Source organism: Scyliorhinus canicula, chromosome 1 (genome assembly GCF_902713615.1).
Source record: "Scyliorhinus canicula chromosome 1, sScyCan1.1, whole genome shotgun sequence".
Classification (NCBI taxonomy): domain Eukaryota; kingdom Metazoa; phylum Chordata; class Chondrichthyes; order Carcharhiniformes; family Scyliorhinidae; genus Scyliorhinus; species Scyliorhinus canicula.
Window position 1 is genome coordinate 39144317 of NC_052146.1, and position 27299 is coordinate 39171615.

The 27299-nt window shown below is 44.2% G+C and overlaps 1 protein-coding gene across 5 annotated transcripts in view; it reads right to left on the bottom strand.

Moving 5' to 3' along the window:
* Window positions 1-27299, bottom strand: part of sh2b3 (SH2B adaptor protein 3) — a 242067-nt gene that overhangs the window by 85994 nt on the left and 128774 nt on the right. For all 5 annotated transcript variants that reach the window (XM_038787557.1, XM_038787581.1, XM_038787483.1 and 2 more), the window contains exon 3: window positions 1346-1447. In XM_038787557.1, coding sequence (XP_038643485.1) covers window positions 1346-1447 — 102 coding nt within the window. The remainder of the gene's footprint in view (window positions 1-1345; window positions 1448-27299) is intronic.

Here is a 27299-nt window from a genome sequence, read left to right on the forward strand (position 1 = left end):
CTCTTACCTCCTGTTCTATCTTTCCTATAGTATCTATACCCCGGAACATTGAGCTGCCAGTCCTGCCCCTCCTTTCTCCATGTTTCAGTAATAGCTGTAATATCCCAATCCCTTGTTTGTAGCAATGTGACAGGATGGCTCTAGAAGCTGCTAAGATTTTACTTCAGGTGGGTGACTTCTCTTTGGTTTATTTAAAAGGGCTTTGAAAAGACAAGCTAGTCAAATTGGCAGGTGAATTAAAAACAGAGGTGCCAGCTCAAGCTAGGAAGGTCTAGATAACTAAAGCGATTGCCCAGCATTTAAATTTGAAGGAAATGCCGGAAACATTAGCCTGGGTCATGGCAATAACCAGTAAAATTAGCTAAAATCAAGTTACAAATGAAACAATTAGAAGTGCAGCAAAAAGAAAAAGAAATGGAGATTGAATGAGAGGGTTGGAATTATAGAGAGGAAAAAGCAATGGAGAGAGAGGAAAAAGCAAACGAGGGAGAGTTCCAGCTTAAGACACTGGAAATTAGAGGGGATCTACCAGGAGCTAGAGGGGAGCTTAATCTTGGACTGCATCATGACTTCTGTTTGTAGAACAGAAGCCAGTGACCCAGTGACATAATGTTTAAATTTATACAGGCCCTCACAAAATTCGAAGAGAAGGAAGTAGAAACCTTTTTTAGGTCATTTGGGAAAATAGCAACCCAAATGGAGTGGCCAAAAGAAAAGTGGACATTACTTATGCAAAGTAAATTGATGGGGTGGCACAGGAAGTTTATGCTTCCCTGTCAGAGGGGGTATCGAAGAATTATGATGAGATATAAAAGGCTATTCTGGGGGCATATGAATTGATTCCCAAAGCACTTTGCAAAGGTTTCTAAGGAGACAGCCATGATAGACCTACAGGAGACCTGAATGAATCTACAGTGGAAACTTTGAATTGAAAGCAATGTTTGAAGAGGAGAAAGGTGCAAGAAACAACCATCTGAAACCAACACTTTGGGTATTTTTCTAAGAATTATTGGTTAATTCAATTGTGTTGCGACTCCAGAGTTTCTTAACAACAAGTACTGCTTGCTCGCCCCAGAAATTCTGAAATATCATAACCAATGCATCCACTATCACTACTCCCTTAGTACCCTAGGGTGCAGGCCATCAGGTCCCGGAGACTTATGTGCCTTTAATCCCATTAGTCTTTTGTTCAATACCGCCTCCCTAATGATGGTTATTGCACCAAGTTCCTCTGCATTAACTGTAGTTTTTGGAATTATTTTTATTATCTTTTACGTGAAAACAGAGGCAAATAGAAATATAAGTTTTGCTGTTGTGGTGGTAGAAGGCATCAACTGCTACTTACCTTCAGTACAAATGTGTTTGTGTTGTCTGGCATCTCAAGCTGAGTACATGTTCTTATCTCTGTGATTGCAGAACAAGGAGTACTGTGCTTTGGTTTGGAGCACTGAAAAAAATCAAATAAACAAAAAAAATGAGGACATGTTCGTCACACGATTCACTCTTCTGTGATTGTAATCCAGCCCCTGTATCTCACCACGAGTGTCTCAATGTGGCAGAAAGCCGACACAAGATTTTAAAGCGGCCTGCCTGCTTTTTCAGCATTCTAAAATAGATCTCAATTCTCTCGATACAATTATATCATTGGAGCCATGGTGCGCAGATAAACAGTTGTGGAGTTTTTAATAATCTGGGGCTCCGTACCGAGTTCAAACCAGGCTTTTAACTCACTTGTGAAAACAATTTGCCTAATTAACTGGGGAACAAAAGCCAGAATGTGCAGCTGACTGGAAATTGCTCTCTGCTCACTCACGGGAAACTCATCACCATATATTTTGGCTGCACTGCTTTGGCAAAGCAGAAATCCGTGAATACTTTGAAACTAGAATTTACTGGACGAGAGCTGCACTGAAGTCCAGATTGTACAATGGCAGGTACTGTGCTTACTAACCCATTACTGCCTCACCAGCCAGGAAGTCAGGTTTGTAGATAATATCCTATTATTGGGACATAATGTTGGCCAGGACTAGACTTCTGGCGAGGTCAATGGTGTCATTTCATGATCATAATGCCATAAAACTTTCATTTATGTTGCAAACTGATGCCACATACCAGAAACAGCAAACAGAGAAAGTGGCACATCAGTTAATTGGAAGTAGTGATTTGCTGGTCCATATTTCTGGCGAGTCTGTACTGTCTGTCTGCAGCTGGGTAAAGAAGTGTGAGCCTTTGTTCCCAGAGGTAGTGTGTATATTGAGGCCACAGCATTTCAGCCAGTGGAAATATGGTGGTGGGGGTTGGGGGTGGGCAGCCCCTTTGGGTGGGTGGGGGTGGGTGCGGGGGGGCCCTTGTGAAGCCATCGGCACTGCTTCATGTCCCTGAGAGTGGTGCTACCTGTATTAAAGAAGAGGTCTCTGCAGGCAGCAGCAAGCCAAAAGCATCATGAAACACATCATTGCCATGGAAACAATTTGGGTTCTTCAACAGCGCATGAATAATCCAAATGGTCAATGGGGGTATCAGGTGTGATGTAAACAGGTTCTGTCTTTCCATCCTACTTTTCAATCTCTTTGTATCATGAACCTTTCGTCCACTTTTCCCAATTTACAAAATCTACCTACTGTGCATGCTGCAGTTTGGTGCCCTGCAAATAGCAATCTCTGACACAACTATAGATTTGTGATCATGCTGTGAACAATATTAAAAATAGGTGCTTCAGGAAATGACCATTTTTCAAGATCTTGATTTCTTTTAATAAATTTAAAATACCCAAATCTATTTTTCCAATTAAGGGACAATTTGACGTGGCCAATCCACCTAGCCTGCACATCTTTTGGGTTGTGAGGGTGAGACCCATGCAGACACGGGAGAATGTGCAAACCCCACACGGACAGTGACCCGGGGCCGAAACCGAACCCGGGTCCTCGGTGCTGAGGAAGAAGTGCTAACCACTGCACCATCATGCCGCCCTGAGACCTTGATTTCTTAATCTTTAAGATTTAGGTTAGTTGATGCAACATAACCTTAACACTTGACAGGAGGGGGCAAATAGTGCAAACTGCTCTAAAGAATTGGTACTATAAAAGTCTCATCATAATTCATTTCTTCAAACTTCCGTGAGATCTCATTATACTATACCTCTTCAAACCTCAGAGAGGTTTCAGTATATCAGGAGATTACTACATTTAATAAGAGCCATAATAGGATTTACAGTGTGCACAGGGTAGGCATGTACATTGCAAGTGTCTGTAAACAAAACTATGCTATTTGAATACCTAATTATAAAGAATAACAATTATAAAAAAAACCTTGTATGGCCAATTTGCAAATATCTTGGGGAGCAGTGCAAAAGGAAAAATTCCAACACTCTGACAGTTAATGGTTTGCATCTGGTCACCTTCATTCACTACATTAACTTCCCAGCCCTGCACAAATGTACAAACACATACACATTCCATCACATGCTCAGACGTGATGGAGAACGTATCACCATCTGAGAAATATTCCGTGTGACGAGATTCATAATCTAAAGTCAAGAAAGTCTATTTCTTTAAGGAACCATTTCAAAAATGGATATATCGTTGTTGGTATAGATTGTTAACAAGAGGTTCGGTACATGTTACTTAGAAAAACAAACACTTACTTAAGAAAGAACAGATAAACTTATGAAGGAACATACTTTGGTTTATACAAAGCTTCTCAAATCCTCAGGAGAGCCCAGAAACACTTTACAGCCAATAAAAGACAAAACAGCTCGTTACATTGACATCATCCACCTCAAACATTTACTCCCTCCACCACTGCACACTGCAGCTCCAGTGTGCACCATTACAAGATGCACTGAGGCAATTTGCCAAGACTTCTTCAACAGCACCTCCTAAAACAATGATATCTATTACCTAGAATGATAAGCGTAGCAGCACTAACTACACTCAAGAAGCTGCACAACATCCAGGTCAAAGAAGCTCTTGATCAGTACCCCTATACACAAACTTAAATATTCACTCACTCCATCACAATGCACAGTTGTGGCAATGTGTACTATCTACAAGATGCAGTGAAGTAACTCACCAAATGCTCCTTTGGCAGCACTTCCCAAACACACAGCCTCTGTTACCTGGAAGAACAGGGGCAGCAGATGCATGGGAACATCACCACCTGCAAATCTCCTCCAAATCACACCATATACTTGGAAACATATCATTGTTCCTTCATCATTTCAGGGCCAAATTTCAGGAACTCTCCTCCAGGGCAAATATGATGGGCAATAAGTCCTGGTCTTGTCAGTGCCACCTTTATCCCGTGAATTAATGAATTTTTAAAAGTACTATAAGTGGAGTCACTGTTGTTTTGCAGGCAGACACAGGAACCAATTTACACAGCAAAATTGTACAAACAGTAAGAGACGAATAATAATTTAAACTATTGTTGCAAATACCTAGTTCATGGATCAAGTTAATATTTTGGGGGTAATTTTTAGTTCTAGGATGATTAAAGGTAAAACGATTAAAATGGTGGGTGTTAGAGATTGCCAGAAAACCTTACAAAATGGCAATTCAAAAGGTGACTCCTGTTTATTTAATAGAGTTAGAGTAGAAGAGATGGAACGATTAAACAGCAGGCGGACTTGCAAAGCTGGAGAACTAGAGATGTGATGTCTGCAATCCTTACAAGAAGGGTACTCTAGAGAGATGTTTTTGTTATGGGGGCTGGAGCTAAATTGGTTTAAAGGCATTCAATGAACCCTGAAAGATTGTAAAATCCATTTACTTAATCAGATCAAAGAGGAAGTTATAAATCAGAAATCACTGAACAAAAGGTCAGTTTGAGGACATCCCAGAGCAGGCTATGTTGTCATGGAGTTGAGTGGAGCCTTTGTAGGGGGAGGGTTGTCTGGTTTCAATTTATCTGGGTGTTTGCTGAGAAAGTTAGTTGCAGTTTGGACCTCATGTGGTTTGCAGCTCACTGAGAGAAGATAGTCACTGTAAATGACAGTTGGATAGATTTGCAATGTAACCATGCGGGATGTGGGTGGGGCTTAATCTCAGTTTGAATTTTGTGAGGAAATGGAAACTGGAAGATTGCCTAGTTTGAAACTAGTGGAAACTAGTAGAACCTTATACCAAAGAAAGTAACAAGCAGATTAGCTTGCAAGTGTTAAAAAAGCAACCAGAATGGAGACATCCACACTCAAGGGATGGTAATTGAACGTTTTACGTCTAAGAATATCTGAAGCTGAGGAGAATTCACCAGAAGACTGTGGGATACTTATGGATGGCCACTACAGAGGTAAACAACTGTAAGATTAATGTGTTTTATAAGAGAATTATCGGGTGAAGTAAGGAATAAACCGGAGTGCACAATGTACATAGTTATAAATAATATTGTTACGTTCATAGCGTTTGTTCTGTTTAATTTTTTATACACAACAAAGTCAGTTTTTAAAAAGTGAAACCTTGAGGCATTTTTCGATTGGTGGAAACCTGGAGACAAATTTTCCGACCAGTCTGTCGCGTGGTTTTCAGCAACGGATGCGGCCAATCAGCGGGATTTACTGGTCCCGCTGTCGTCAACAGGATTTGCCGTTGACTGCATCCTTCGTCGCCGGGAATCCCGTGTGCCGTTGTGGGAGCGGAATATCTCACCGGCATGCATAGCCAGTAAATCCCACCCACAGTGCTCAGATTTCTCTTTAAATGTTAACTGCCGAGAACTGGATCATAACACTGGGCAGGATTCTCAGTTTGGGAGATTATGGGCTGGATTCTCCGATCCCCGACGCCGAAACTGCGTTCGGTGACGGGGCAGAGAATCCCCAATGACACCTCTTTCACGAGGCTGCGCCCCCGAGCATATCCACGGTTTCCTCATTTTAGCTGAGGCCCGCCCCACGATGCTCCATCCCCGACTGGCCGTGTTCCCAACGGCGTGGGTCGCGTGTGGTCTCACCCGTTGGGAACTCAGTGTGGCGGCTGCGGACCCAGTCCAGCGGCACCACAGTCGGGGGGGGGGGGGGGGGTAGCCGATCCGCGGGCTGTGGTGGATATGTTCGGAGCTGGGGTACTGTGGTGGGGCATTCCGGGGCACGTGAGCCGGCCGAAGGGGTACTGTTTCGCGTCCGTGAGTGGCATCCACCATGAAGCACGGCGAGGCCGCTGCAGGCCGCCGCCGTGCGCACGCGCGGCCACGGAACCGGCAAGTCTCCAGGCCGTATTTCAAGCAAGAGCCGGGCGCTCTACGCTGCCTCCCTGCTAGCCCCCAGCAAAACAGTGGCGTTTTAACGCCAGGAAAACTGACGCAAAACTGCCACAGTTTTCACGCCAGCGTGGGGACATAGTCTCCAAATCAGTGAATCCAGCCCTCTGTTTCCCCAACGGAGCTCAATCGCTTATGGTTTGCACTCATGCTGCGAGCGACACCCAGAGGCAATTCATTGTCCCTTGTCATGCATTTTATGCATGGCAGGTATTGCAAGAAAATCCATCGTGAAACCTGCTATCAGGCTCCCATTCTGAGCCGGCATCACAATGGCGAGGTCCAGCGGTTCCCCCCCTACCCCCACAATGCAATTCGCACCCATCGGAATTGCTGGGTCACCCCACCCCACACAGAATGCACCCATAAGAGTGACCAGATCAATCTCCTCCCCCCACAAGACCCCTCCCACAATTTGGGACCCTGCATTGAACATCGTGGTGGGCCAAGGGGGTATTTTAAGTTATGTGCCCTCAAACCCATTTGAGGGCCCTCCCCCTGAAATGGAAATCCTGCCCATCCCAAGCCAGCCAACCAGAGACCCCATAACCGAGCACCCTCTCCCCCCAATTAGTCACCCTTGCCTGGAAGCTTAAGTGCAGTCCAGACTGAAACAGTGAAAAAAACACTGCTTTATAACCCTTACAGCTGCTGCCTCATGGTAGAGAAAGCAGTAGCTGGATCTTCATAGAAAGCAAAAACCACATCACCGTGGTTTAAGCCCCCTCAGATCCTATGAAGGGAAAAAGCTTTTACTAGTCTGCAATTGCAGCATCCAGACAGCCAGGTGCATGGATTGTTTAATTTAATTTCCCTTCATGCTTTAATGGATCTCAAGTACCCCACAATGCAACTAACCACAATGTTTATAAACATCTAGATATGACTGACAGCTCAGATCCACATCAAAATCAGTTAAGTGCTTTCAGCTGAGAGAAAGAGGTGGTGAAAGCACTTAACTCCGAGAAGTTTATTAACATTATGGTCAGGTTCAGCAGGGCAGTTGAGATCCATTGAAGTGTGAAGCTAAATGAAATTAAGCAATCCAGGAATCTGCAGGATTTGTATTGTGGGGGAAGGGACCCCTGATGGAATTGATGGTTCCTACCTTAAATATCTAACACCTTGACCCACTGCAACAGGGCCACACTGGGAAATACTTGTACCAATCCACACCGCGTGAAAATCAGCTCAGAGGGCCAGAGAATCACGGAATGCTAGAGAATCCGCCGCCCAGCACATTAATAGGATATAAATGAGTTAATTCGACCTATTTGCATCCTTCTGCTGGCGCGGGGTGTGAACCTTGATGTCGCTGCTAGCAATGGACTGGAGCATCATAAACGTCGTTTTTGTTCACTGACACTGGATTCTCCGCCACATTCGGAACTCCGCGTATGTCGACAGGTGGCGGGGTATCCAGCCCACTATCTTTGGCAGCACTGATTGAGGAATAAATCTTAGACAGCATGCTGGGAGAATTCTCTTCTCTTGGAACAGCTCCATGAGATCTTTTACATACATTTGGGAGAGCCAAATGAGCTACAGTTGAATGTCAATCAGAAATTTGGCACTTCCTACCAGTGTATCACTCTCAGAAGTGTATTAAAGTATTAGCCTAGATTATGTGGCTAAGGATTTGAAAATGGGGCAAGAATCCTCAGAGAAGACAATGTTGCCTCTGAGCCAAGATCAAAAGTGAATTATCACAATGCAAAACCATGCTGCAAATTTAATCTTGGAAATGAAACCAGGACGCCTGTCTCAAAATGTCTTCAGCCAAAGAAGCACTTGCGAACTGTCAGCAGTTTTTAATAGAGGCAAACATAGCAGCTAATTTGCAGACAGAAAGGCCCCACAAAGAGAAATGATATAATTGACCAGATAATCTGTTTTTGTGAGTGAAGGTTGAGGGATAAATATTGCCCATGGTACCAAGGGAAACTTCCTGCTCTCTTCAAATGGTATCATGGGATCTTTACATCTATCTGAGTGGGTAGGTGAGGTCTCGGTTTAACGTTTCACCTGAAATAGAATATCTCCAGCAGTGCAGCATTCCCTAAATATGCTATTCCCCCAGTAGAGGATTGGGTATCAGGTTAGATTATGTGCAAAAGTCTCTCAAGTGAGGCTTGGATCCATGATCCGCTGACTTGAAGCCCAAAGTGTCTCCAACTAAGCCAAGGTTGACATTTGCTCTTATTGATGAGTTTTTCTGTTCTGCCATCGGATGAAATAACATTGGAACTAAACCTGCCTCACTGAACAGTATCTAGTTTATTGTACCCTCAAAGAATGGCACTGCAAGCTTGGAGACTGCTCCTGGCAGGAAACTAGATGGAAGGAAAGCGGAGGAGAAGAAAATACTGGGAAAGTACCAGTTTTCAAACCACAATGAGAGCCAACTAGAATTATGCAAAGTGATACAAGCTTGAATATATTTGTGATAAATTTGGTTTAAATATAAAATAATTGATACCAGAGGTTTGTATAAGACTGCAACCCAATTGAAAGCATCATTACTTTGAGGACAGAGAGAGACTTTGACATAAAATGCACTGGCTAAAATCCATGACTATTGGAAATGCTTGCTTTGCTGCATTTGCCATTAATAATTTCTGTCCTTACTACTTCTGAAGTTATAGTTCACCCTTTAATAACTGTTAAATTATCCAGACCAAACAAGCCTCACTTTCATACCTGTAGGACAATCATTAATCTAAGGTTTATATCAGTTATGTCAGGAAAAGTCCTGGAAACACTGTCTCGCTCTCTCTCTCTGGGCAGAATTTAATGCCCTTCTCCGAGGTGAATTTGGAGGCATTTAATTTGGCAGGCCTTCCCCAAAGGAGGTGATGTGCGGCTCTCGCTGGCTCTCCAGCCAGTGGGTGAGGCCCCCCCCCTCCCCGAGTCTGCATTAAATACTGCCCTCTATCTGCAGGATCGCCTTCCAGAGTTCCCACAACCAAAGGGAGCTGGGCGGGGGAGGTCAATTAATGCATAACAAAGTCAGTGCACTGCTCATTGAATAGTTGTATACTTGTCTCCCCTTCATGATTTAATCCTGTTGCTGAAGAATGCCCTTTGTCGTGACAAGCACAAAGTGTAATACTACCCGCATGAGCAAAATTATGAAACATCTGCACCGCATGTTCGTACCGGCACTGTTATCTGTGACATACCAATACCAAGAAAGAGTGTAGGTTTTGCACAATTCTGTAAGAGACTGCTCGTTGGCCTCTTAACTCCTTACTTCAAGTCACTGCAACGCTAGCAGGGCAGTGATACTGTGCATTTATAAAACAGAACACTTTGAAGAAACCTTGATTCTGGAGTGCCTGGCCAGGATTGCTAGTTACTAACAACAACTTGCATTTAAAAAGGACCTTCAAAGTTGCATCACGTCCCAAGTTGCCTCACAGAAGTGATATCTAATACAATTTGGCGACATAGGTGATATTAGGGCAGGTGATCAAACATTTGGTCAAAGAGATAGGGGTTTAGCAAAGTGGAGGTGGGGGATGCGGAGAAAAGAGGTAAAACGGTTTTGGGAAGAAATTCCAGAGCTCAAGGCCTAGGCAGCTGAAGGCATGGCCACCAATAACAAACCACTAATAGAATTATCCCTGGAGTTAATATACAAATCTTTGCTGAGTTTTCCTGCTTAAAAAAGATTAAGCTAATTCTTTCAATATGAAATATGGTGAGGTGGCTGTATTGCAAAATTAAAGTGCTTTCTCCCTTTAGCTCAATAGTCCCACAGAGAAATCCCAGGGCAAGTATGGCAAAGATTATGTACAACAGGCTTCCTTCTGTCTGAATATTGTACCTCAACAAAATCTTGGAGAAGGCCTCACTTATCAGTGACAAGGTCATTCGCCACATCATCACCGATTACTCCAAGTTGTTATCGTGATCTGGAACTTTTACCATGGAAATCTGGACTGAAAGTTTGAACCAAAGTTTCATCCTGTCTAGGTGAAATGGGCACACAGTCTCCGGGTGATAATTGTTAATTTAATATCATAATTATACTATACACTCCTCATGGAGTTTAAATAGTTTTGCAAAAATGCCACCTGTGCTATTTAGTTAAATTCAAACATATAGGATAATTGCATTTTTTAAAATAAATTCCAACGCTGAAAGAAGCCTTGCACACAAAAAGCTAATGTCACGTTATCATAATAGAATTTCAAAATATTTCTGGCAACAAGTTTTATTGTGAGGCATTGTTAGATGCTGGTTAGAAGGGCTCAGGTCGGTTGTATTATGGCGATTAAATAACTCAAATTTCACTCTTATTATGAGATTTCAGGATTTATACTCATGTTTTGGCAACCACATGCTCTAACCTTTCTGTTTATAGTTAAGCTCACTGGTAGATGGTGACGGTTTCTGTTTTTACTATGGATTACAGGATTTTCGCAAGTGTTTGAAGATCATGTTCAATTATTCTGTATACGCGCGTCAACCTGAGTCAGCTGAGAGCACTCCGAGACAAAAGGTTGTGGGTTGGAGTCTGAGTCCAGAAATTGAGAATGTAATCTAAGCTAACACTTCGGGGCAGTGGTGAGAGAGTGTTCAGCGTCAACGGTGCTGCTCTGCAAAAGAAAAAGACCTTAAACCAAGAATCCGTCACACTACCAAAAGAAAAGTCTCTTAATTTCCAAGTTAGCATTCTTCCCTTAACCAACACTGCTGGAAATTAATTAGCTCGTCATTCAGCTCATTCCAGTTTATGGAATCTTGGTGTGTTCAAAAAGGGGCCAATTCATCTGATAACACTTCTACGTCAAATGTGCAGAACTTGTGACCTGAAAAACATCATTCAAAAGCAAGTTCCTTCTTCCTTCAGCTTTTTTGTGAAAAGCAGAGATCAATGGATTTCATGGACCCCAAACTAATCCTTCAATTATGACCATAAATGATCGCTGGTTGTTAACATAAGAATATTCCCTTAAGACGTTCCTCTTTCTCAAGATTTTCTAATTAACATTTAACTCCAAGTTTCCACTAAAATAATGTTACTGTTCTATCCTACCAACATATCTGAATATAGCAGATTAGTGCAGTGGGAGCGGGGAAGATGTGGGGCATGATTTTGCAGCCCTGTAGAAAATAGAAAATCGCTTATTGTCACGAGTAGGCTTCAATTAAGTTACTGTGAAAAGCCCCTAGTCGCCACATTCCGGCGCCTGTCCGGGGAGGCTGGTACGGGGCTGGTACATATCAGTCACAGCAATGTCACAACATGTCAATAAATACATCATAACAATGTGTAATAAAATCTATTGTACACATTTTTCAATGTATTTATCTACACAGTAATCTGGGTGTGTACAGACCCCTTACCTATGACTTCATAGAAGCCAAATCATATTCCATGCTCATGGTTCCAGCCATGTCTGCAGCAATAGTGTGTTTAAACTGTTCTGTAGCTCACTTCAGTTCCTCGGCAGGAAGTTATGAAATTAATTTGTAGCACAGGTTTAAGCAAGGTCAGAATGAAATAAACCCCCCCACCCCCCACCCGAAATGTATCATTCTTTGGCGCAGCCACAGTAGAGATTGTGGACAGACGGGTAAAACAGCATATAATGTGTAAAACAGCATTTCAAAGGAGTGCACACCATTCATTCCAAGCTTGCTGACTGAAGTCTGGGTGCCTACCTTGAGCCAATTAGATCAAATCTGCTGATGGCCTTTTATTTCAGAAAACATTTGAATTGAATCTACCACAAATAGATTATCTGCTGCTAAGGGGAGTTCAGTTTTAAAATAAACACAAATAATTAACTCCCAAATGTGGCGTCACTGATCACGCCAGCATTTATTGCTCATCCCTAGTTGCCTTCCAGAAGGTGATGAGTTGCCTTCTTGAACCGCTACAGTCCTTGAGGTGTAGGTACACCCACTGTGCTGTTAGGGAGGGGGGTTCCAGGATGTTGTCCCGGCGACAGTGAAGGAACGGCGATACATTTCCAAGTCAGAGTGGTGAGTGACTTGGACGGGAAACTCCAGGTGGTGGGGTTCCCAGGTATTTGCAGCTCTTGTCCTTCTAGATGGTAGTGGCCGTGGGTTTGGAAGGTGCTCTCTAAGGAAGCTTGGTGAGTTACTGCAGTGCATCTTGTAGGTGGTACACATGGCTACCACTGTTCGTTGTTTGTGGAAGGGGAAGCAATTAAGCGGGCTGCTTTTTCCTGGATGGTGTCGAGCTGCTTGAGTGTTGTTGGAGCTGCACTCATCCAGGCAAGTGGAGAGTATTCCATTACACTCCTGACTTGTGACTAGTAGATGGTAGACAGGCTTGGGGATGGGGGGGGGGGGGGGGGGTTCAGGAGGTGAATTTGTTTCTGTAGGATTCCTAGCCTTTGACCTGCCCTGGTAGCCACAGTATTAATGTGGCTAGTCCAGTTCAGTGTCTGATCAATGGTAACCCCCAGGATGTTGATAGTGGGGGATTCAGCGATGGTAATGCCATTGAATGTCAAGGGGCAGTGGTTAGATTCTCTCTTGTAGGAGATGGGCCACTTGTGTTGTGCTAATGTAACTTGCAATATGATTTGCTATGCAATTGTGCTTGTTGTGGATTCCAGAATACTGAAAAGTGATAAAGTAAGTGTTCAAAGTGTCAAAATATTCCAGGCAGGGGGGTGGTCCAGAACAGCTCCAAAAAATAAATCTGGTGTTTTTCAATATTTGTAACCTGACTGGCCCTGAAAGAGTAATTTTATATTTGCTAAGTGTCAAATGGCTCTATTTTGATAAGAAAACCCATATAGTTTTGAAATAATATATCCCAGTATTTTGCCCACCTGGGAGGCTGTGTTAGCTGTTTTGAAACAGCTGCCCAATGGTGGTTTCCTAAATGGACACATCCACTCATTTGAAACATTTTAGCAATAGGCTCCGAGCTTAATTGTCAGTGAAAATGAAATGAAAATCGCTTAGTGTCACAAGTAGGCTTCAAATGAAGTTACTGTGAAAAGCCCCTAGTCGCCACATTCCGGCGCCTGTTCGGGGAGGCTGGTACGGGAATTCATGTTGCATCAAGTTTACTTTAAGGGAATGCAATTTTTAAAAAATACAACTTATTTACCAATGATTGAAGCAAAAAAGTATTAATGTGGTAATAAATCACAGCAACCTTGCCAACAGGAGAAATTTAATCTCGAATCACTCACGGAAACAGGGATCAAGGTGCAGATGATTCACCTAAATAACATCCATACCAGTACTTTTCCAAGAAAAGCACAAAGCAGTGACTTGCCAATGAGTATTGTGCAAATTGTACAAGTTTTAGAAAATTGATGCATTAGATTAACTGCAAACGTTAATGGACATCAGCACTTTGTACTTTGAGATCTCCGGGTTTCAACAGGAAGGATTGAGTATTGAATGGTTCACAAAGTAAATTAATAAACCAAATTAAAATATATGTGTGAACTGTTCCATTTTGCTAAGTGGCCTCACAACACACGGTAAAGCTAACCCAAATACCATGCCCCTTCATTTGTCAGGTCAATCTTTGTAACATGAACTGCATAAAGATTAGCAAAAAGAGCACAGTTTTTCACAAATGCATTACCGTAAGTGCACGATACATCTAAGTTCCAGGGTTATTCATGAAGGCCCACCTCAACCTTGCCCATCGCCTGAGGTGTGGTGATCCGCAGGTTAAATCACCAACAGTCAGCTCTCCCCCTCAAGGAGAAAGCAACCTGTGGTCATCTGGGACTATGGCGACTTTACCTTACCTTACTCAGTATCAAAAGCTTTGCAAGCTCTAATAAATTAAATCAAATTATTGCATATATAAAGTGAGCCAACCATCAGACAATTAATAAAGTAATTAATGTAGGGGCTTGGTTTTTAACCATTTAAAATCGTCACTGATGGGTAGCTTGTGACTTTACAACACAAATATGTTTAACTTCCCAAAGCAGGGTTTCTCCAAGCCAACTGTCTGTTTGCTTCACAGCGCCAGGGACCCGGGTTCAATTCCCGGCTTGGGTCACTGTCTGTGCGGAGTCTGCAGTTCTCCCCGTGTCTGCGTGGCTTTACTCTGGGAGCTCCGGTTTCCTCCCACAAGTCCCAAAAGGCGTGCTTGTTAGGTGAATTGGACATTCTGAATTCTCCCTCAGTGTATCTGGACAGGCGCCAGAGTGTGGCGACTAGGGGATTGTCACAGTAACTTCATTGCAGTGTTAATGTAAGCCTACCTGTGACACTAATAAAGATTATTATGTTTGTCCTGTGAGCGTAACCAGAAAATACTGCTCACCTATTCAACCTAATTAAAAGCGGAGCTCAATCCTGACCACCCCGATGTCCACACCTGACAGTAAAGGTTCATGAGTTAGCAATTAAGAGCCAGGAAAAATATGTTGTGGGGAATTTTATGGAAGCTATGCGGTCTTTGGCACCAGCTGAAGAGCTGGCAGGAGACCCGTGTTGCATCTTCATGGGAAGACCCACCCAGTGTTACATGCCAATCAGGCAGTTACATGGCAATCAGGTAGGCCTTTCCCTGAAAAAGAACTCCGGAGGCATTCCCACCTGCCAAGATCTACGCCTTGCGGGAGACAGTGGTCGCTGTACAAAAGACACCCACCCCAGGCCTGGATCTTCCACTTTCCCCTGGGCTCAGTGGTTAATGGCAGGAGGGGTTTCACAGGTGAAGAGTTACGAGTGGGGGAATCAGCAGCAAGGACAGTGGGGAGGGAGCATGCTCACCAGTCCCCACCCCCCACCTCAATTCCGGGTCCCTCAATTACGTACTGAGTGCCTTCAAAGGAAGGGTGATTACCCCACCCAGACAGGCTTGCTTGTTGTGCTGCCTGCGTGGTGACAGGCCTTGTGTGATATCAGATGCATGAATGAATCCCACAATTGGCCATTAATTGCTCACTTAAAGACCTCAATTGGCCACAGTGCAGGAAGGCTACCCACGGCCTTTTCCACTACAGACTTAATCTGGGTGGAAATGAGAAGATGACCGTGTCCCCACCCACCACCGTTCAACCCGATTAAATGCGCTCCTTGCCTCCAAACCCACCATGGGATGAGAATAAAGTTCTGCCCATTATCTTTCTGATGACCCAGTCATATACCACCTTTGCCAAATGAGCCTTCAAGGAACCAAAAGGGGATACATTTCAACCTAACAGTAGAATAGGGGCTGGTTTAGCTCACAAGGCTAAATCGCTGGCTTTTAAAGCAGACCAAGCAGGCCAGCAGCACGGTTCGATTCCCGTACCAGCCTCCCCGGACAGGCGCCGGAATGTGGCGACTAGGGGCTTTTCACAGTAACTTCATTGAAGCCTACTCGTGACAATAAGCGATTTTCATTTTTTTAAATTTCATATGCTACTGAAAGACATTGTCTTACTGAAAGACTGTATTGGTCTCAACCACTTATTGCATCAATAGTACATCCAGGGTGGCCACTGGAAGAACAGTCAGCTTGATTGTGGAACAAATTATAGTCAAAGATGAAAAATCACAAATGACTGAAAAACAGTTCAAAACGAGGAAATAGACTTCAACAGAACTCTATTTTGTTGATCGGAGCAAACACCATGCTATATATGATTAAAAGTGAAAGCTATTGTTACTTAAAAGGCAAGTGTTAAATAAAATATATTGCCTCTCAATATACTACAACTGAATAGGACTTTGTGTCATATCATATATTCCATGGATAGACATTTGACCTCTACTGTTCTTTTATTGCACATAAACCTTCAGCTTTCCAATCATGTTTCCAATAACTTGTGCACATTTCCATGTTTGACATTTTGCTTGTGTGGTGATTAGAAAGGAGGAACTATATAAAAAGCACCAAAATATTTGGCCCAGAACTTATACAGTATCGTTATTTTAGAATCTTATAGCACAGAAGGAGGCCATTTGGCCCATTATGCTTGAGGAGGCTCTTTGAAAGAGCTGTTTAAAATTAGTCCCAGACCCCAGCTCTCTTTCCATAACGCTGCTAATTAGTTCTCTTTAAATACATGCCCATTTCTTATACTGTCGTTCATTCCATATAACCGTCTTCACTTCAGTTCCATAGCCTGTTGCAGACGTTTTACTTCTCTAACTCTTCAGTCATGAAGTTCCACAACAAGACAGGTTTCTCTATGGCCACCATCAATGAGTACCTCATGATAGAGGTACTACCATTACTAAGAGAGCTGGAGTGGCTGTGGGTAACTCTCCTGCCTCTGAGCCAGAAGGGCCCTGGTTGAAATCCCACTCGCGACTTGCTGGCCACGAAAGAACCCAGCCACAGGCCTCTGTATATCGAGGATCATCAGCAAGAGGGCCATCCGGCTGGAGAACCGCTCGCCAAATCCAAAATGGTGGTTGATATGAAGGGGTGGTGAACCAACATTGGTGGTGACCCATGTTGCATGGGAAAAGCCAAAAGAAAAGGAGGGGCACCACCAATAGTGGAGAATATATGCAGTATCAGAAGGCTAGTTCCTTTAACTTGGCCTTATAAAAAGCTGGCCAAATGTTCCCATTATGTAGAACTCTGGGAGATTTTGAAAAGAAAAGATCAATTTTGCAACATTTGTCCATTTTTTCCAAGAGACTAATTTCCTGTTGAATTAGACCCAACCTATTCCGAAACTGGCTTCGGACTCTTTAGTTATTAGAGCACAGAACAAAGAATTCCTGTTGGATGTTGGTAAGCCAGAATGCATGTTCATATTCTTTCCCTTTCCACCGTGCAACTATATTGATGTATTTGATGTTTCTGAATCTTGGTTAAACTGAATATGAATCAAACACCGCAATTTAATGAGAGAATAGAATCAATTTAACATTTCTTGGTCAGGATTTTGCACATTGTCACATTGTGCACTGTAAGCTACCAAACTTAAATGCTGTTGTCTTGATATCATTTCCACTGTGTGATACAATGGTTTTAACATGGTCACAAATGCACTATCCTATCACAACAAATTCATTTCCAGCATTTTCTATGGTACTTGGATTGCATCATTAAACTAGCAAAGTTTAATGGTGCTTTCATAAACCCTGCCATCAAAACAAGGCAAATTGATTAGGCCAATAGGAGCTCAAAAAGGTTTCTCATTTGGATTTGAGTTTATTGTCACTCGTACCGAGTTACAGTGAAAAGTATTGTTCTGCGTACATTTAGTCGATGCTGGAGGTTCAGTAAGAGGAAGCTGCTGTAGAAACATAGAATCCCTACAGTGCAAAAGGAGGCCATTTGGCCCATCAAAGAGCACTCTAACTAGGCCAATTCCCCACCCTATCCCCGTATCCCACCTAGGGACAATTTAGCAGAGCCAATCCACCTAACCCGTACACCTTTGGACTATATTTTCCAACTGTCGCAATCTTTGAGGAGACATGGCCTTCAACATCAGTATCCAAATAAAATACAACCACTCAGTGTATATTTTCTTAATTGATACTGCACTGGGGCCTGGTTTAGCAGCAGCGCGGGTTCAATTCCCGTACCAGCCGAGTTCATTCATGAAGGCCCCACCTTCTCAACCTTGCCTGAGGTGTGGTGACCCTCAGGTTAAATCACCACCAGTCAGCTCTCCCCCTCAGGGGGGAAAGCAGCCTATGGTCACCTGGGACCATGGCGATTGAAAAGCAGGTCGGCAGCCCGTTTCACACTCTTCCCAATTTATTCTCCCCTTTGAGGTGTATAGAATTGAAAACCAGGTGGATTGCAAAACTGGTTGTGTTTGCCTATTGCTGATGTTATGAATGCACCCCATGTACATATCCCAGTCTCGAAAGTTGAGAATTTATTTCTGACCAATAGACTGTTTCAGATTTTGGTTTCCTGGCCATTTTTAATCAAGACTTTTGCCCTTTTTAATCTTGATCAAGTTGATCTTTCCAACAATAAAAATGTACGTGCTGGTGCTATTTCCTGGACTGAAGGCAATGGGTTCACCAGCATCGCTGACTTGTTTTGGCAGGATAAGATCTTCCTTGCGTCTTGGAATGAATCAGTGCGCGAGGATATTAAAGCACAATCGGAATTCATCCAATAGTTATTTTGGCTACCAGTTCGAAGGCAGACTAACTGCATTTTTGATCAGGAGCCAGTCCGTTTTGAATTATGGCATTGACACACAATGGCCAAAATTGGGTAAAACATCAGACATTGTGATGCTGTGGACATCATGGTCTGTTTTGCACATGAAAGCAAGGTTACCCCACAAAATATCTTTGACTCTTTGGAGTGAGATGTTACCGCCCTTGTTGTCATGTTGTAATACATTCTCAATGTGTGTAACACATGCAAGTACTTAAACTGACTACAGACGCGGATGTCTCACACAAATCACTTTTAAACACTGCTTGTGTTACAAAGCGCTGGTTTTCACAACGCACAGAAGCAAAACCGGTGTCTCTGCCATGTGGAAGCAGTGGTATTTACACATTATATATGAATCCCAATCCGCACAGCAATAGGTCACTATGATACTGTCAAAATCCTGGCTTCCTCTTAAATAAATCCGATGCTTTAATCTTTCATTGGTGGTTCTCCACTTAAACATACTACATAAACTGCATTTGCTTCTATGATGAGGTGAGTAAATCAGCTTGAATAAAAGTGTGATCTAATCATAATAATTAACTTGGAGGTGTGCATGTAAACGGGTTTTTTGATGAGTGGGTGGTACGACTGATTCTCTCCAATCCACTTCATCCTTCTCAAACGGTAGAAATTGAATAGGTACACATTTTTGCCGTTGAATTATTTTTGTGCTATCTATTAGATGAAATTACACGAAATGGGAAAATCCAGTCAATGGATGCAGAACATCATTACACACACCCACTGAGAAAGCAGACAGACAGACTCACCCACATTTTTACTAATGCTGCTTTCTACCTATTTTGCCTCAAGTGTCATCTGACTTGACTCAGCTTCTGAGGTTCCGCCTTCATTTATTGTGAAAGAATTAACCCTTGTTCGACATTTGATTTGCAAACCGAGGTGAGGAGTGAAGCCTCTATGTGAAGAAGCAATGATACTGAATTTTCACGCCAGTGGGATCTTACGGTCCCGCTTAGAAACTCCAAAGCATATTATGAAGTCCCCCCCTGACCTACAACCTTTATGCTGAATTTGGCTAGAATGGGCACAAGAGCCTTCCCTTCAGGTGTGATTCATCAGTCTTCCCAGACACTTTAATCAAAACAAGCTTTATTCAAAGAACTTTGTTAATATTTATATAAACACAAGCAAGAATTTTTTTATCAATTACAAACATAAAGACACCGCCCAGCTTCAGTAATCTAAGTATAACACTTAATGAATTCCCCCTTAACTGTTCCAATTCAAAAACAAAATTTCCAAAACTAAAAGCCCCTTTTCAGGGGCGTGGTCCAGCACTCTGCATTATCACTTGAATAAGACTGGCTTTTCCTGAGATTCTGACCCCCTCTCACCAGCAGATTTAAACCCTTCCGGAAAGCAAACTATATCTTTTAAGTTACCAACGCAGGGAGCTTTAATCAATGGGTTTTAACAACTGTTTAAAATCAAACTAGAGAGAGACAGGCCAAAACACTTATTTTTCTCTCTGTAGTCCACAGCAGTCAAAACTGAAAGCGAATGAAAAGCAAACCTCACAGCCACAGCCCAGCTCCACCCACAAAATGACATCACTGAAACCATGTGATAAGACACAAACCTTTCTTAAAGGGACACTCCCATGTCACCCGCTGACAGCCCATCCCTGCAGCGGGTTTCCCGGTGGTGAGGGGTGCAGTCAACGGGAATCCCCGCTGACAACAGCAGGACCAGAAGATCCCACTGCCGAACATAAGATATAGAAGCAGAATTAGGTCACTCGGCCCATCGAGTCTGCTCCGCCATTCAATCATGGCTGATATTTTCTCATCCCCATTCTCCTCCCTTCTCCCCATAACCCCTGATCCCCCTATTAATCATGAACGTACCTATATCTGTCTTAAAGACACTCAGTTATTTGGCCTCCACAGCCTTCTGCGGCAAAGAGTCCCACAGATTCACAACCCTCTGGCTGAAGAAATTCTTCCTCATCTCTGTTTTAAAGGATCGTCCCTTTAGTCAGAGAGGGTGTCCTCCGGTTCGTGTTTTTCCTACAAGTGGAAACATCCTCTCCACATCCACTCTATCCAGGCCTCGCAGTATCTTGTAAGTTTCAATAAAATCCCCCCTTACCCTGCTAAACTCCAACGGGTACAGACCCAGAGTCCTCAACCGTTACTCATACACTAGTTCTTCATTCCAGGGATCATTCTTGTGAACCTCCTGTGGACCCTTTCCAAGGCCAACACATCCTTCCTTAGATACTGGGCCCAAAACTGCTCACAATATTCCAAATGGGATCTGACCAGAGTCTTATACAGCCTCAGAAGTACATTCCAGGTCTTGTATTCTAGCCCTCTTGACATGAATGCTAACATTGCATTTGCCTTCCGAACTGCTGATTGAACCTGCACGTTAACCTTAAGAGAATCGTGAACAAGGACTCCCAAGTCCCTTTGCACTTCTGATTTCCTAAGCATTTCCGCCAATTAGAAAATAGTCTATGCCTAAATTCCTCCTTCCAAAGTGTATAACCGCACACTTTTCCACATTGTATTTCATTTGCCACTTCTTTGGCCACTCTCCCAGCTTGTCCAAGTCCTTCTGCAGCCCCTTTGCTTCCTCAATACTACCGGTCCCTCTACAGATCTTTGTATCATCTGCAAACCTAGCAACAGTGCCTTCAGTACCTTCTTCCAGATCATTAATGTATATTGTGGAAAGTTGTGGTCTCAGCACCGACCCCTGAGGTACACCACTAGTCACCGGTTACCATCCTGAAAAAGACCCCTTTATCCCCACTCTCTGCCTCTGCCAGTCAGCCAATCCATGCCAGGATCTTACCCTTAACACCATGGGCTTTTAACTTATTTAAGTCTCCTATGTGACACCTTGTCAAAGGCCTTCTGGAAACCTAAATAAATCACGTCCACTGGTTCTCCTTTGTCTAACTTCCTTGTTACTTCCTCAAAGAACTCTAACAGATTTGTCAGACACGACCTCCCTTTGACAAAGCCTTGCTGACTCAGACTTTATTTAACTATGCACTTCCAAGTACTTTGCGATCTCATCTTTAATACCAGACTCTAAAATCTTACCAATGACAGAAGTTAGGCTAACTGGCCTACAATGTCCTGCCTTCTGCCTCCCTCTCTTCTTAAACAGCGGTGTTACATTAGCCACTTTCCAGTCCTCTGGGACTCTTCCTGCTTCCAGTGATTCCTGAAAGATCATCACCAATGCCACCACAATTTCCTCAGCTATCTCTTTTTCGACCCTGGGGTGTAGTCCATCCAGTCCAGGCGACTTATCCACTTTTAAAGGCTTCCCAATCCTCTGGCTTCCCACTAATTCTCACCACTTTGTATGCTTTTTCTTTCGCTTTTATGCTGTCCTTGACATCTCTCGCCAGCCATGGATGTCTTGTCCTGCCCTTAACATGTTTCCTCTCCTTGGGATGCATTTCTGTTGTGCCTCCCTAATAACCCCCTAAAAACCTCTGCCATTGCTGTTCCACTGTCTTCCCTGCTAGGCTCCTTCTCCAATCAACTCTGGCCAGCTCCTCCCTCATGTCTTTGTAGTCACCCTTATTTAATTGTAATACCGTTACATCTGATTGCAGCTTCTCCCTCTCAAACTGCAGGGTAAATTCTATCATACTGTGGCCACTGCTCCCGAAGTGTTCCTTCACCTTAAGTTCCCTAATCAAATCTGCCTCATTACACATCACCAAATGCAGAATTGCCTGTTCCCTAGTAGGCTCTGTAACAAGCTGCTCCAAAAAAACATCTGTTAGACATTCCACAAATTCCTTTTCTTGGGATCCACTACCAACCTGATTTTCCCAGTCCACCTGCATATTGAAGTCCCCCATGATTATTGTAATATTGCCTCTTTTACATGCCTTTTCTATCTCCTGATTTATTTTCTACCTCACATCCTGACTACTGCTAGGGTGCATGTACATCACTCCCATCAGGATCTTTTTACCTTTGCGATTCCTCAACTCTACCCACAGAGATTCTGTGCCATCTGATTCTTGCTATTGATTTAACTTCATTCCTTACAAACAATGCAACCCCACCCCCTTTGCCCATCTGCCTGTCCTTTCGATAGGACACATATCCTTGGATATTTAGATCCCAGCCCTGATCCCCTTGCAGCCACGTCTCTGTGATGCCCACAACACCGTAGCAGCCAATTTCAATGTGCGCAACAGGCTCATTTACCTTGTTCCGTATACTGCAGGCATTTAGGTACAACACCCTCAATCCTGCATTGACCACCTCCCTTTTCACACTCTCCTCAGTCACTGTACTCTGTACTGTGGCCCTTTTTGATTTTTGACTATGGCTTCTCTGCCTTACACTTTCCCCCTTACTGCTTTTTGTTTCTGGCCCCGTTTTATTTCCCTCTGGCTTCCTGCATCAATGACCAATAGCGGGCCACCTTCCGCTGCAGCGACACAGAAGGCAGATTGGCTCGGTGAATCCCGCCCGCTGTCCGAACACGCCACACAGAAGAATTTGGAAGAAAAAGCCAAGTTATGCCAAGCTGATTAGCTTGCAGAATTGAAACCAGTATACCATTTTTGCTAAGAGCTATGTCGCTGTGGTTTGCATTCTGCTTCTCCTCATTATTAAAATACATTTTGTTTAATATGACACAGCATCAGATTGGAAACAAAAAAGAAATAGGTTGGGGATGTGAGGGTGGGGGAATGCAGGAAAAAAAAGTGATCCTATTTACTTCTCGGTCAAACAAGGAGGAACATCAACCATATATATAAGACTGACCTGTGCCACTATTACAAATAAGGATACAATGGCTACAGAGGAAGAGGAGATAAAGGAGGAATAAAATTGGGAGCATTGGATTAGAACCATAGAAATCCTAAAGTGCAGAAGGAAGCCAGTCAGCCCATCCCCTCCAGTCACTGATCTTTCCCACCCTACCCCAAATAACCCCGAGGCCCCGAACTACCCCCTTGACCTAACCTGACTCGTCCCTACAGCCTGACTCCCACTAACCAAAACGGACACGTTTTCCTCCCAGCCCACTTAGCTACCTACCACCCTACCCGTCTCACCCACCTGCCATCCTACCCATCTCAGCTACCTACCACCCTATCCATCTCACCCACCTGCCATCCTACCAACCTTACCCACCTGCCACACAACCCATTTCAGCCACCTGTCACCCTACCCACTTCCTACTTTATGCACCTTCCACCCAATCCACCTACCCCCTTACCCAACTCACCCTACTCTTTTACTCACTTAGTTCATCCAGTCTCCTCCCTTACACATATAATTTCTCCTTATAGCTGGTGTCAAAGCTCTTTAAACTCTTTACTGACCGGAATATGGAAGCTAGTGCTGTAAAAAGAGGGTATGGTTTCTACAATAATAGTAATCTTTATTGTCACCAGTAGGCTTACATAAGCATTGGAATGAAGTTACTGTGAGAATCCCCTAGTCGCCACATTACGGCACCTGTTTGGCTACACTGAGGGGCAATGAGAATCTTGCTGAACAGATCTTGATTTCCAATTCGCTCCCCCTTCCCCCTGGTGACGTAACAAAGTTCCCACCCGGAAAGATTGGGCACTCCCCCGTCACCGACAGGATGACATATCATCACGTCGGCGAGGTTTACAACAAGCTTTTAAAAGTGGGAACCCGGCGGAGAGAACCCGTCAGGGTCCCACAGGCAAGTACAGCCCAAGGTGGGGGGAGGAAAGAGACATAACTGGGCTGTACCCTGGGGAGCTCCACTGGGGATTCCCCGTATCCGTGCGGGACGATCATTCATGTCAATGGTGGGGAGTTCTCCTTGTGCGTCATTGAGGCTTCCCCTTATGCATAGGTGGGTTCCTCATGTGTGTGGGGGGGAATTCCTGTCTTTTCCACTGGAGATCAGGGCATAATTTTCTCGACTCCCGATTGCTGGCTTTTCTCCCCTGCCCCCAGCCAGCCTGACAGTGTGGAGCACAGCTGCAGATAATCCCCCCCCCCCCCCCCCCCCCCCCCCCCAGCCTGACAGTGTGGAGCACAGCTGCAGATATCCTCTGCCCCCCCAGCATGACAGTGTGGAGCACAGCTCCAGATATTCCCCCCCCCCCCCCCCCCCCCCCCCCCCCCCCCAGATATTCTCTGCACAGAGTGCACCATTACCTGACGAGAAAAGCCGGCCATAGTCACCCCTCTGTGCAGAGAATGGGGCATTCTGCCCAGTGTAGCACTTTCAAACAACAAAGGACAAAGAAAAGTACAGCACAGGAACAGGCCCTTCAGGCCTCCAAGCCTGTGCCGACCATGCCTACCGTCTAAACTAAAATCTTCTACACTTCCTGGGTCCGTACCCCTCTATTCCCATCCTATTCATGTATTTGTCAAGATGCCCCATAAATGTCACTATCGTCCCTGCTTCCATCACGCCCTCTGACAGCGAGTTCCAGGCACCCACTACCCTCTGTGTAAAAATACTTGCCTCGTATATCTCCTCTAAACTTTGCCCCTCGCACCTTAAACCTATGCCCCCTAGTAATTGACCCCTCTACCCTGGGGAAAAGCCTCTGACTATCCACTCTGTCTATGCCCCTCATAATTTTGTAGACCTCTATCAGGTCGCCCCTCAACCTCCGTCGTTCCAGTGAGAACAAACCGAGTTTATTCAACCGCTCTTCATAGCTAATGCCCTCCATACCAGGCACCAGGCAACATCCTGGTAAATCTCTTCTGCACCCTCTCTAAAGCCTTCACATCCTTCTGGTAGTGTGGCGACCAGGATTGAACACTATACTCCAAGTGTGGCCTAACTAAGGTTCTATACAGCTGCAACATGACTTGCCAATTCTTATACTCAATGCCCCGGCCAATGAAGGCAAGCATACCGTATGCCTTCTTGACTACCTTCTCCACCTATGTTGCCCCTTTCAGTGACCTGTGGACCTGTCCACCTAGATCTCTCTGACTTTCAATACTCTCGCGGGTTCTACCATTCACTGTATATTCCCTACCTGTATTAGACCTTCCAAAATGCATTACATCACATTTGTCCGGATTAAACTCCATCTGCTATCTCTCCGCCCAAGTCTCCAAATGATCTAAATCCTGTTGTATCCTCTGACAGTCCTCATCGCTATCCGCAATTCCACCAACCTTTGTGTCATCTGCAAACTTACTAATCAGACCAGTTACATTTTCCTCCAAATCATTTATTATAGACTACGAACAGCAAAGGTCCCAGCACTGATTCCTGCGGAACACCACTAGTCACAGCCCTCCAATTAGAAAAGCACACTTCCATTGCTACTCTCTGCCTTCTATGACCTAGCCAGTTCTGTATCCACCTTGCCAGCGCACCCCTGATCCCGTGTGACTTCACCTTTTGTACCAGTCTACCATGAGGGACCTTGTCAAAGGCTTTACTGAAGTCCATATAGACAACATCCACTGCCCTACCTGCATCAATCATCTTTGTCACCTCTTTGGAAACCTCTATCAAGTTAGTGAGACACGACCTCCCCTTCACAAAACCATGCTGCCTCTCACTAATACGTCCATTTGCTTCCAAATGGGAATAGATCCTGTCTCGAAGAATTCTCTCCAGTAATTTCCCTATCACTGACATGAGGCTCACCGGCCTGTAGTTCCCTGGGTTATCCTTGCTACCCTCCTTAAACAAAGGAACAACATTGGCTATTCTCCAGTCCCCTGGGACATCACCTGAAGACAGTGAGGATCCAAAGATTTCTGTCAAGGCCTCAGCAATTTCCTCTCTAGCCTCCTTCAGTATTCTGGGGTAGATCCCATCCGGCCCTGGGGACTTATCTACCTTAATATTTTTTAAGACACACAACACCTCGTCTTTTTGGATCTCAATGTGACCCAGGCACACCCTTCTCCAGACTCAACATCCACCAATTCCTTCTCTTTGGCGAATACTGATGCAAAGTATTCATTTAGTACCTCGCCCATTTCCTCTGGCTCCACACATAGATTCCCTTGCCTATCCTTCAGTGGGCCAACCCTTCCCCTGGCTACCCTCTTGCTTTTTATGTACGTGTAAAAAGCCTTGGGATTTTCCTTAACCTCATTTGTCAATGATTTTTCGTGACCTCTTCTAGCCCTCCTGACTCCTTGCTTAAGTTCCTTCCTACTTTCCTTATATTCGTCTGTTCCTAGCTTTCTAGCCCTAACAAATGCCTCCTTTTTCTTTTTGACGAGGCCTACAATATCTCTCGTTATCCAAGGTTCCCGAAATGTGCCATATTTATCCTTCTTCCTCACAGGAGCATACCGGTCCTAAATTCCTTTCAACTGACATTTGAAAGCCTCCCACATATCATATGTTGATTTATCCTCAAACATCCACCCCTAATGTATGTTCTTCAGTTCCCGCCTAATATTGTCATAATTAGCCTTCCCCCAATTTAGCACATTTACCCTAGGACCACTCTTATCCTTGTCCACCAGCACTTTAAAACTTACTGAATTATGGTCACTGTTCCCGAAATGCTCCCCTACTGAAACCTCTACCACCTGGCCGGGCTCATTCCCCAATACTAGGTCCAGTACAGCCCCTTCCCTAGTTGGACTGTCTACATATTGTTTTAAGAAGCCCTCCTGGATGCTCCTTACAAACTCTGCCCCGTCCAGCCCTCTAGCACTAATTGAGTCCCAGTCAATATTAGGGAAGTTGAAGTCTCCCATCACAACAACCCTGTTGTTTTTACTCGTTTCCAAAATCTGTCGACCTATCTGCTCCTGTATCTCCTGCTGGCTATTGGGAGGCCTGTAGTAAACCCCGAACATTGTGACTGCACCCTTCTTATTCCTGACCTCTACCCATATAGCCTTGCTGCCCTCTGAGGTGTCCTCCCGTAGTGCAGCGCTGATATTCTCCCTATCCAGTAGCGCAACTCCGCCACCCCTTTTACATCCCCCTCTATCCC